The sequence below is a fragment of the Marmota marmota genome, unplaced genomic scaffold (genome assembly GCF_001458135.2).
Source record: "Marmota marmota marmota unplaced genomic scaffold, marMar, whole genome shotgun sequence".
Classification (NCBI taxonomy): Eukaryota; Metazoa; Chordata; class Mammalia; order Rodentia; family Sciuridae; genus Marmota; species Marmota marmota.
Window position 1 is genome coordinate 4,460,621 of NW_025999982.1, and position 12,241 is coordinate 4,472,861.

Consider the following 12,241-nt stretch of genomic DNA (forward strand, 5'->3'; position numbering starts at 1 on the left):
CTCTCTTTAAGTCATATATTTTTAATTTTTTTTTTGTAGTTGTAGATGGACAGAATGCCTTTATTTTATTTGTTTATTTTTATATGGTACTGAGGATTGAACCCAGTGCCTCAGCATGCTAGGTAGGTGCTTTGCCACTGAACTGCAGCCCCAGCCCCTTAAGTTGTACATTTTAAAATTCCTGACTTTTAGAAAAGTTTTGAACACTCGCACCTCACAGAGGATCCGCCTGTATGTTTGTTGATCAAGTATTCAAAAATTAATTTGCACACCTCAAAAGGCAAGTTACAGTTTTAGAAGGCCATTCAATTAATTGTGACAACCGTATTTTATTTTTCAGATAGGGGAGGAAAGAGAAAAGAAGGAAAATCTTCCTGAGGCACCATCGAGAGGGTTTTCTCCTAAAAGTGGATCTCTTCAGCACTTGTAATGGTCAATTTGAATTGTCAACTTGATCGGATTAAGAGATACCAAGGATTAAGAGGCTTATGGGTGTGTCAATGAGGGTGTGTCTAGGAATGTTTGGCACGTGGGATAGCCAATTGAAAGGGAGACCCTCCCTAAGTGTGGGCAGCACTGACCAATAGGATGATGGCTTGGATGGACTAAAAGTTGGAACAAGAAAGCAAGCACCTATGCAAGTTTGATTCTTCTTGAATGGTTCTTGATCGATGCTGGGATCATCGGAGGACATTGGACTCTCTGCTTCTTGATCACCATGATGTGAGCTGCTTCCCTGTGCCACACTCTCCAGCCATGATGTTTAGCTTCATTTAGAGCCTTGAGAAATGGAGCCAGCCTTATATGGACTTCTAAAACTGCGAGCCCGCAAATAAACTTTTCCTCCACTACACTTGTTCTGGTTAGATCCTTTAGTCACAGCAGTGAAAAAAACTGACTAAAACAGCACCCTTAGCTGCAAAGGAGGCTGGGGAATTGGGTCTCAGCCTTCTCAGTTGCTCTACAGAGATTCAGACAAGGAACAAGTGGGCAGGAGGCAGCTGCTGTGTAGCCAGCCATGGTTTCTGCCAGTCCTCCCCACAGTCTCAACTTGTCCAATTATTGGAACCCAGAAGCATTTAACTTGTTCCTTCATATTTGGTATATATTGGGAACAGGAAGTTAGGCCTCAGATTCAGGTTAAATATTTTTGTTAATAATATCGATTGGTGATGCTGTGACATTCACACTCTTGTATCAAGTAGCAACCAGGTTCTCCACTAAATTTCTGGTTTCAAGATGTGAGCAGAGGTGATGTACCATCTTTGAAAAGCCAACCTAAACACACCCTCCTTCCCAAGAGCAATCCCGCGAGTCTTCGAAGACCTTATGCGTAAGTCTCATATTTATGGCAGCTGCAGCCTCTGTGCATTGATTTTGGGTTGTCTTGGAATTATATGCAATAAGCAGTCTTGTTTCTTAATATGACCGATGGGTCATATGAGAAGTGAGAACTTGGTTTTAAAAAACACCTGAGAAGATCACAACACAACTCTTCAAATCAAATGCAGAAGTGTCGGGAAGTGATTCTTCCTCGATGTCATTCCCTCGAAGTTCTGAGGGCCTTGAGTGTGACACCAGGAACAAGGGGAAGTGAGCTGAACATTCTCCATGGTCTCACCCTGAGGGTCCAGGGTAACAGCCCGGGGGCCTTCTCATGGGTACAGTCGTGGGTTCCTGGTTTGCTGGCACGGAGGCCATGCCTCCCTGCAGCAGTGTTGAACACAGGCCACCGCAGCCCGGGTAGAGCAGGTGGCCTTGCTTCTGGTTCACTGGGACTGTCAGGAGGACCTGGAAGGAGATGTTTGTCCATAGCCATCTTGCCTTCAATGGGACCTCGTGCTCACCTCCACCTGCCTCTCCACCCGCTTAATGGCAGTGTCCCTGTCCCTCACTCTGGAGCCATCCCTGCCACGTCTGGTTGCCAACTTTGGACAGTCTTATAAGTAAAATCACCCCCATCCCCCGCTCCCCACCCCCAGTTTCTCCAAGTCTGACAAAGGCTGCCTGCCCCTCCCTACCTTCGGGCCCAAATCCCCAAATCGTAGCATCAACTGTGACTCTGTGACTCACCCTGCCCAGCCACCCAGCCTCCCCGCTCCCGGGAGTCTTCTGTGGCAATGGCTTCAATAACTGGTCTTCCTTCAGCTGCCACCCTGGCCTGGCTGCCACGGCCCTCCTTCCTTCTCCAGCCCTGCTCTCACCTCTGTCCCAGGAGGCTCCAGGCTCCCCCTGCGTGTGGCTCCTGGACACAGCTTTCCTCTTTCAATCTGTTATTCCACCTTATCTCCAGGTCCATCGGTTCCAGAGGCTTTGGACTTTACTACTCTCTGATGACAGGCACACCACCTGCCAGGCATTTACAGCCATTATCTTTCCGCTTTACTACCGCGGAGCACAGGAATTATTGTCTCCTTAGCAGACTAGGAAAACCAGGCGTGGAGAATCAGAGGGATCCCACTGCCTGGAGACAGCGGAGCGGAGCCTTTCACCCTGTGACTCTGCGCCCCTCAACATTTCCCTCCTCTGTAAGGAGCTCATGATGATCCTTATCCCAACCCGTCCCTCCTCCCGTCCTCATTAAGTCCCCCAGCCCACAGCTCCTCACACTGCCGGCTGATGGTCAGCCCACACTGCTCTCCTCCCCTCTTAACTGCCGGCAGCCACCTCAGCCTTGCACAATTGAGTTCTTAATTACAGATTGCCTTGGACGGGGCTCTGGTTCTTCCACTTTTGTGTGCCTGTCTCTGAGCTAGGGGGCGGAGCTTCTGCTTGGGCTCAGGCCTTGCCCCACAGATTGTGGGGGGGTGGCTAACCTGACTTTCCCAGAAAGGGGGGGTCTGCTGTTCTGAAAGCCGACGGCCACCTTGTCACACTCCCAGTCTCCATCCCAGAGGTTTGCCTTGTATCTCTGCTGGCACGCGCAGGCACGCGTGCACACACACACACACACACACACACACACTCTTTCTCTGTTGCACACATGTCTCATCAAAAGCTCTCTTCCCAAACTGAGGTAATTGTATCAACACAAGACAGAAGATGCCCTCCTAACTGAATCCTAGCCACTGCCCTCAATGTGGAAGTCCGGTTTAGACCAGGAGGACACCAGAGCTGGTGAGGCTCCCAGGACCAGAGAAGGCATTGACCTCTCCTCCTCCTCAGAGGCTGGCCTCCACTGGAAGTGGGTGGGGACTTGCTGTCTCCACTGTAGTTCTGCCCCTGCCACTGTGGTCTGGGGGAGTGGAGAGGTGGAGAGATGTGGTCTTTCCACATTAGTGCTTAGTGGTGAAATCTGGGGGCCTTTAAAGAAGACCCATCCTCCAGGGAGGGAGGGCACCCCTGTAGCTAACCTGGTCCCCACGCACCATCTCCCTTGCCAAAACATCTCTGCCCTGACCCAGGGGACCCACAGGGGACCTTCCAAGCTGTTCATCCTGGGGATTAAATATTGCCATCTCCAGCTTCTCATTTCAAAGCGGGAAGAAGAGCATCCCAAAGACTCAGAATGATCTGGATTTCAGGTTGGTTTCTTCCTGCACACTTAGAGGTAGCCTGAAAGATCGGTGAGAGAGTACTGCCCTAGAGCCAAGGGGTCTAGGACTTCAGAGGTGGAAATGTGTGGTGGTCTCAGCCCTGAAGCCAAACTTCTCTTCCTTTACAGTTTTGCCTGTGGCGATCCTAACATGAGAATGAGAATAAACAAGTGAATAAATAAAGGGATGCTTATGTAAGAACAAATAAAAATAATTATAAAGCACATCCCATAAACCACACAGCCTGGAGGAGCCAGGGAGGGGCAAGGGGCGGAAGGAGCGTGGGAGGTGGGTGTCCCACACGGGCAGCCTCGCCTCTAGGGGGAGGGGATGCTGTCCTAGAGGGAGGTGGCTTGTGACTCCTACGCCACAGCAGCGCATCAAAGAGGGAGGCGCACGCGGATCCACTGGCAGAGGTTTTGCAACTGGGTGTGTAAAGCCTCTCGCGGAGTGTTGAGTGGCATCCTCCTGTTTGGGCATGGCCCTGTGCAGGGAGCCGTGAACACTCCTAGGTGTTCCAGAGACAGGCAGAAGGCTGGGGAGCCGGTGCCAGAGATGGATCCAGCCAGGCAGTGAAGCCAGCCGCAGGGTCGCAGGACCAGGACCCTGCTCATGGATTTGGAGGACCTTCTGCACCTTTCCAACCTTTGAGACTGCCACCTGGCAGGGTTGAACAGGCCCGGGCGGTAGCTATCTGAACCACCCGTGGGTGCCCGGGCCAACCCAGTAGAGACGGCCACATTCCAGGCTCTGGGCTGGCAGGGAAGCTGACAGCGAGTTCCCACAGGGATTGGCAGGCCAGGCTGAGGCAAGCAGGCTCTGAACGGTGGTCCCTCCTCCCTGTGGAAGGCCGGAGGCTGAGGCAATGGAAGAGCAGGTGTTCAAGGGGGACCCAGACACCCCTCATTCCATCTCCTTCTCGGGCAGTGGATTCCTCTCCTACTACCAGGCTGGGGTTGTGGATGCCCTTCGGGATCTGGCGCCTCGGATGCTGGACACAGCCCATCGCTTCGCAGGGACGTCGGCGGGTGCTGTGATAGCAGCCCTGGTCATCTGTGGGATCGAGATGGGTAAGGGCTTTGTTCTGGAGGGAGGCGTCCAAGCAGAGCCTGAGGAGGCTTTGGAGATGCTTTGGGGACAAAGCCAGGCCTGGGAGGCAGGAAAGGAGGAGGTGGGTCAGTGGGACAGTGGGCAGTTTTGATGTCTGCGGGGTCACAGCCTTTGACCCGCTGGGTGAGTGTGGACCCAGCATCTCTCCTTCTCCTTCAATGTCCTTGCCTGTGAGCTACCCTGTGACTCAGGGCCCCGGGTGAGGGAAAGACAGTATTGCTCTCAAATATCCTGTGTCAGAAGTCATGCCAAGGGCTGGGATAGAGCTCAGTTGGTAGAGTGCTTGTCTTGCATGCACAAGGCCTGGGGTTCAATCCCCAACACCACAAGGGAAAAAAAGGGGGGGGGTTACAAGGAGTTATGCCAGGACACAGTCAGGTAGGGTTTTGTGGTCTCTTTTCAAATGCAAATACCTTTGGGAGGGGTGACAGGTCAGACCTATCAGGTGAGGATGGATCTTTCCCCTTTTCCAGGTGGCTGGAAAGATGTGACTTGAGGGTGGGGGCCAGGGCAGGAGGGGACCAGAGGGGAGAGACTGGAAATCAGGGGTCAGGGCAGAAAATGGAAGCTCTCACTTCACTCTCTGCCCTGCTGATCCATGGTCCTTAGAAGGAAGGGGCCACCCTGCTGACCCAGAGGGAGGACCACAGAGCCACGCCTGGAGCAGTCGCCTCCCAAGGGCCCCCTGGCCACTGGGCTGCAGCAGGGACATTTGCTCGCCTTCCAGGTCCTCATGGAGCAGAAATTCTAGGAAAAAAAAAAGAAAGAAATATAATAAGCATTCAAACAAGAAAGCTTCTAATGTAATGCCAGGAAGTGATAGAATCTAGAATGAATTACAACAGGACAGGGACAGAGGATGAAGTGGGGACCATATTTCGTTTTACATCATTATTATCATTTGTTGTAATGGTAGTGCTGGGAATTGAACCCAGGGTCTCTTACCACTGAGCTGCATCCCCAAACCTTTTTATTTTTTACTTTGATAAATTATGAATTGCTGGCCTTGAACTTGTGATCCTCCTGCCTCAGTCTCCAGAAGGGCTGGGATTACAGGCTGCCACTGCACTTAGCCGGGGTCTATAAGTGGTTAGCAGGAGGTGACATCCAAGCAGTGACCTGCCGTAAAGAGAGAAACAGCCCAGAGGCTAGTGTTGGGGGATGGAGGAAGACAGTGGGAGGGGGGATTGAGGGGCATCTGGGCCAGCTCAGGTGGCCACTGCAGCCAGCTCTGACTTTATCTGGCTCCTGTGAGCACTGGCATGCTGGGATGCAGACAGCGTGGGCAGGTGGCAGAGAGCATGTGCATGTGCTCTACAGATGGGGTCCAGCCCTGCTGTTCCGGGACCTGGGACCTGGAAGAGAGTACTAGAGCTGTCCGTGCCTCCGTGTTTTCATTGTAGAAGGCAGATCTGAATATGGCTCCTTCCCAGGGCTGCTTAAGGATTCAGTGGGCTCACATGAGTGAACGGCCCATAAAAGCGCCTGGTATGTGGGCAGGCGCTTGGGACCTGTCCACTCTCTGAGCTGGGCAAGGTAGAAACTAAGTTGAGGGATGAGTGTGGCTGGCCAGGAGGACGGCTAGAGTGATTGGATTTGAAGGGACAGCCGTGAGACCTGCTGAAGGCCCAGCTGCACCGGGTGAGGAGGAAGGGGTAGCAGCCTTACCCCAGAGCAAGCAGGGCGCCTCCCTGCTAGGACCTCACTCTCTGCTGGCTAGAAGTCTTTGCTTTTAGAACAGTAGCCATGCCCATTGACTGGGGACCTCGTGTGTGCAAGATGATATTTTATTTTTCACCTTTCACAAGGAATAAGTGAAAGTCAAACAACAGGAAAGTATATAGAATGGAGAGAAAGCCTCTGTTCAATCTGCTGCCCCGAATCCCACTCCCCCTCCTGTGGCCTGTGCTGTCAGCGTGGATTGTTCCAGATCTTTTGTGTGTGTGTATGTGTGTGTGTGTGTGTGTGGTGCTGAGGGTTGAACCCAGGGCCTTGTGCATGCGAGGCAGGCACACTACCAACTGAGCTGTCTCCCAGCCCCCAGATCATTTTTAAGCACAGAGTTCTCTGTGAAGCAGTTCGTGCCTCTGTCACCCAATGGACCAGCCTGTGACAACAGTGGGCCACAGGGACCCTTTTCACTGAAACCTGGGAACAGGCCTCCTCTCTGTGGGATCAAGGTCCAGAATGTGCGCTGCTCCTAATGATGCAAAGTTCAGGGAAGGGTGAGGTGCGGTGGGCCTCGCTCCCCCCACTCAGGGCCCGTGAGACTCATCCACGTCCCTCTAGCCTGGTTCAGGCACTTGAACTGCCGGGTAATTTACTAGTAACTGGCCCTTCCTTTGTATCAGGCGCTGTTCTCTGTCTCTGGCATATTAACTCATTCAGTCCTCACAACAACCTCTGCAGTGCAAACGGTTATTATCCCATTTTATAGAGGAGGAAACTGAATCACGAAATGCTCACATCACTTGCCTGAGGTCGTACGAGCAGGACTTGGAAAAGCTGGAATTTGAACCCAGTCTGGCCAGAGTCGACACTCTCCCCTTTAAGTCATGCTGGTATGTCAGGGCGGGCATGCTGGCTGTGTAGACAGCAGGTTCTGGATCAGCTCCATCTAGCTGAATGACTCTCCAAAATAATTGTACCAATTTAACCCCAAGAAGCCTGTAGGAGCTCTAATTGTCGCTCCCAGAGTCATTTTTCCTTGGTAGTGTCAGACTGGAAAGTTCTGTGTCAATCTAACACACCTGGAATGATCTCAGGGATTTGGCTTCCGGATTGCTCGTGAGGGTAAGCCTCTACCTGTTCACCGACCCTCCTCCTCTGTGACTTGCCAGCTCATGACCTTGCCCTGTTTGGGTTTTGCTCCTGAGTTACCCTTTTCTTTACCTTCTAGGTGTTCCTTATGAATTCTTACACTGGTTATCAGCTGTAGCCTTGCACCTAGATTCCCTACTATGAGGCTTGCCATTTTCTTTGTGCTATATTTTGTCACTCAGGAAATTTTCACAAAGTCAAATGGACACAGCTTTTCCTCTTACAGTTTGTATTTTTTAACCTTCATTACATGGTTGCTTCTACGTTGTCTTTCAAAAATTTTAAGTCTTTCCTATTTAGGTTCATCCATCTGGAGTTTATTTTGTATGTAGGATGAGGGAAAGACCCAATTCCTTACTTTGCTGCTCACTTAGAACACTGCCTTAGGTGTGTTCAAGTGCCTGCATTCCTATGAGACTGTCCTTGGAGTCTCTCAAAGTTTCTTTGTCTAAGTGGCCTAATTTCTGGACCAAATGACACTGTGTTAAACATCATAGCTGTATAATGACACATCTCATATGGCAAGCCCTTCCTATTCCTTCTTCTTTATTTTGCAAATATTGCCTTCATTCTTTTTTTTTTTCTTTTTGGCACCAGGGATTGAACCCAGGGTTGCTTTAACCACTGAGCCACATCCCCAGTCTTATTTTTATTTTGAGACAGGGTCTCACTAAGTTGCGAGGCTGGCTTTGAACTTGTGATCCTCCCGCCTCAGCCTCCAGAGTGCTGGGATCTCAGGCGTGTGCCACCGTGCCCAGCTTCCTCTATTATTCTTGTCCTACCCTGAGAAACACTCTGCTGGGATCTTGATTGAAAGTGCTTCTTCCTATTTATAAATAGAATCTGTCTCTCTATTCTGGTCTTTTTGTCCTTCAGTAAAGATTTTGTGTCTTTTATTGGATTTGTTTCTGAGGGTCTTATAGTTTTTGTTGCCACGAGTTCTTTTTTTCTGAGGCATTTTCAGAGCTAATGGACTATCACTGATAAAAGGAAGGTTGATGGGTTTTGCATACTGATCTTGTTTTGAGGGACCTTGTTGAACACTCCCGAGAGTTCTGAAAGTTTGTCAGTAGATCATCTGGTATTTTATGCATAAGTAGTAATGCTATATGCCTGTAACCAGAGTTAGTCTCTCTCTCTCTCTCTCTCTTTCTTTTAAATAACTTTTCTTTCTTTCTGTGGTGCTGAGGATAGAACTCAGTGCCTCATACATGCTAGGCAAGTGCTCTGCCACTGAGCCACAACCCTAGCCCCTTAGTGTCTCTCTCTCTCTCTCTCTGGTACTGGGGATTTAGTCCAGGGACACTCGACCTCTGAGCCACATCCCCAGCCCTACTTGTATGTTATTATAGACAGGGTCTCATTGAGTTGATTAGCGCCTTGCTTTTGCTGAGGCTGGCTTTGAACTCACGATCCTCCTGTCTCAGCCTTCAGAGTCGCTGGGATTACAGGCCTACACCACCACATCTGGCTCTTAGTCTCTTTTTTTTTTAACAAAATTCTTAAACTCCTGGTTCCAGGGACTATCCCCTCAAGGACACATCTCTGTCCTTTGTTCCCAGACTGAGCTCTTCTGTCCTGAGGCTGTTTGTCCCTGTGAAAGCTGACTCAGTGAAGGGTCCAACTCCTGACTGGCCGGTTCTGTGACAGGGCTGATTTGGAGGCTTGAAACCCTTGGTAAAGTGCTTAACACAGTGCCTGGTTTTCTTTTCTTTATTTTTTCTTTATACCTTTATTTTATTTATTTATTTTTATGTGGTGCTGAGGATCAAACCCAGTGCCTTGCATGTGCTAGGGGAGAGCTCTACCGCTGAGCCACAACCCCAGCCCTCTTTCTTTTTTACATTAGAGCAGTGTAGTCGTACATAATAGTTGAGTTCATCCTGACAAAACCATGCATGCTTGGAATTCGATTTCAGTTCATGCCTGGTTTTCACCAGAGATGCAGCAAATGTCCATTCATTCATTCATTAACCTGATGACCACCTGATTAACATGGTGGTCTCCATGACAACTAGTGGGCTTCCAAAATTTCCAATCTGAACTAGAATTAAAAAAATATCTCCAACTTGTATTTTTCCAAAATACAACTTGTATCATTTTGAAAAATAACTTTTTTCTTACTGAAGAATGGATATTCGGTAGACTTGAAATCCCATTCCTATTTAAGCTACTGCTTGTACATTTCTTCCCATATAAATCGCATGGCAAGACCTTGCTCTCTCCCTCCCTTCTTTCCACAGTGATAGTTGAGCATATACTAGGTCCTGCCAAGGATGCAAAGATGTCAAACCAAAAGAAACTGCTTTGCCCTCAAGGCGATGACAGTCTACTGGAACTTGAAGGCAGCCACCAAATAAGCCCCCCCGCAACAAAGTTCCAACTGGATATTAGAAAATTAAAAGGCAAAGCAATAAGCAAACACCTCCAGTCATGGAAAGCCGCCTGGAATTTAACTGATGAGCTAGTGATGGAGGGTGAGTGGAAGCTAGACAGGTAGAGGCAGGTTGGGCAGGAACCCAGGCCTCTGAGCAAGAACGCGGCAGGACAACATGACAAAGCCATTCTGTGCGGCAGCATGGTGTCACTGCGTGGGGGACAGAGCAGGTCAGCTGAAGTTGGGGTTTCAGGGAGGTGGGCTTGGGCCCAGGGACGGCTGCCCCAGGTGGGAAAGCCTCCAGAAAGAGAGCCACGCCCCGGAGAGGCCCGAGCAGGCTGCAAGGCCCCCAGCCACTGCTCCAGGTACCCGAGGTCTCCAGCTCACGGCCTGAAACCCACAGTGACAAAGCCTTGCTTATATTGTGACTGAGTAAACATAAGTCTAAACGGAGCCGTCATGACAGGATAGTCAGCATACTCTGGGTCACAATTTTGACATTCTTTTCATTTTGACATTGACATTCAATGGAAAACTGTTCATCAGGACCCTATATTGTTGCTTCTCAATCTTTTATTTCTTCTTCTCCTAGAGATTTTTTAAAATAGTTCTTAGTTGTAGATGGACACGATATCTTTATTCTATTTATTTATTTTTATGTGGTGCTGAGGATCGAACCCAGGGCCTCCCACATGCTAGGCCAGCGCTTTGCCGCTGAGCCCCAGCCCGATGCTTCTCCATCTTGACTGCACATAGAATCACCTCCACTGCCAGGGTCTCCCCTCACTAAGTAATCTGGGGCAGCACCGGCATCCCTGGCTACGAAGGCTCCCCAGGTGGTGCCCATGTGCGGTCAAGGGGGAGACCAAGTCCTTTTTGGAAAGCCAAGCTCTCTCACTGGGCGAGGTTCCGTGAGTCTGAGCAGGCTGTGGAGGTGAGCCGGTGGGGCCTCTCATGGAACAACCCATCACATACTGGACCAGCCACGTCTCTGGATCTGATTATTAATGGGAAGTGGGTTTTTTCAGGGTCGAGAAAAACAGCTTCTCTATAGCAGCGTTGGGTTGGATGGGCTTCTGAGAGGTCCTCTAGCTGAGCAGGCCCAATGGCTGGCCTCCAAGTCCCCTTAGCCCATCCCCACACAGCCCGCTTTGAGAAACTGTGGAGTCGTGTGGTACAGAGGCTCCTGTGGCTGTTTCTCTTTCTCTCCCCTTCCCCCACCACTTTAAAAAATAATTTGAATGAAATATAATTCACATACCATCCAATTCACCCCTTTAAAATATATAGCACAGTGATTTTTCACATATTCACAAAGTTGTGAAATCACGACTACAATCCATCTTAGAACATTTAAGTTATCCCCAAAAGAAATGTTCTTTAGCTGTCACCTCTTAACTCCTCCATTCCCCCAAGTCTCTGGCAGCCACTCATCTACTTTCTGTCTCTTCAGGTTTACCTACTCTGGACATATATTATAAAGGGAGTCATATAATATGTGGTCTTGTTTCTGGCTTCTTTGACTTAGCATAATGTTTTCAAGGTTCATCGGGTCGTAGCAGGGGTCAGTGTTTTAATCCTCCTCATGACTGAGTAATATTCCATTGAATGGACATACCACATTTATGTATCCTTTCATTAGATGATGGACATTTGCTTTGTTTTTACTTTTAGCTATAATGAACAATGCTTCTGTGAACATTCATGTCCATTTTTAAACTTTTTTAATATGGAAAATTTTTAAACATATTGCACAGAACAATATAACAAACCTCTATGTCCTTTATCACAGTTGACTATATTGAAAAACCAAATGTCATCTCTATGTACCCAACATTGCTTTGTTTTAGTAGAGAGGTTTTTAGATCATTTTTATTTGGAAATCTAAAAACCTAAAACTCACAAAGAAGTTGCATGTACCTTCTCTTGGCTTTGCTTCTGCAGAGCTTTCATTTCTCTCTCTATAGATAAAGGGGCGTGCCTGCAGAGTGGCCCCGGGGGGCACAGGTTGGTTGGTGTGGATGCAGCACAGAGTTGAGCAGGGCAGGCAGCTGTGCAGTGACTGGTCCCCTGCTGGGGGAGGGGAGGGCAGGACTGAGCTGAGTTTTAGTCAGTTTTTTGCTATGTGACTAAAAAACATGACAAACACAACTGTAGAAGAGGAAAAGTTTATTTGGGGCTCACAGCTTCAGAGGTCTCAGTCCATAGGCAGCCGGCTCCATTCCTCAGGGCTCAGGTGAGGCAGAACATCATGGCGGAAGAGTGTGGGAGAGGGAAGTGGCTCACGTGATGACCAGGCAGCAGGGAGAGACTCCCCTCACCAGATACAAAATACATATGCCGGAGGCGCGACCCCAGGGACCCACCTCTGCTGCCACACCCGACCAGCCCTCAGTCA

The 12,241-nt window shown here is 49.4% G+C and overlaps 1 protein-coding gene and 1 long non-coding RNA gene across 4 annotated transcripts in view; one reads left to right on the plus strand and one right to left on the minus strand.

Annotated features, from left to right (window-relative positions):
• Positions 1 to 309: 309 nt before the first annotated feature.
• On the minus strand, positions 310 to 5,359 carry LOC107143845. 3 transcript variants are annotated; one of them, XR_007348421.1, is made up of 4 exons: positions 4,182 to 5,359; positions 2,817 to 3,681; positions 2,205 to 2,349; positions 310 to 1,791 (listed from the first exon to the last, which is right to left on the minus strand). It is a non-coding gene; the product is annotated as an uncharacterized LOC107143845 (long non-coding RNA). The 3 variants fall into 3 exon arrangements; XR_007348420.1 differs by having other exon boundaries at positions 2,817 to 4,376; positions 4,483 to 4,588; XR_001503724.2 differs by having other exon boundaries at positions 2,817 to 5,359.
• Positions 4,402 to 12,241, plus strand: part of Pnpla1 (patatin like phospholipase domain containing 1) — a 40,430-nt gene continuing 32,590 nt past the window's right edge. The window contains exon 1 of the mRNA XM_015487633.2: positions 4,402 to 4,606. Coding sequence (XP_015343119.2) covers positions 4,402 to 4,606 — 205 coding nt within the window. The remainder of the gene's footprint in view (positions 4,607 to 12,241) is intronic.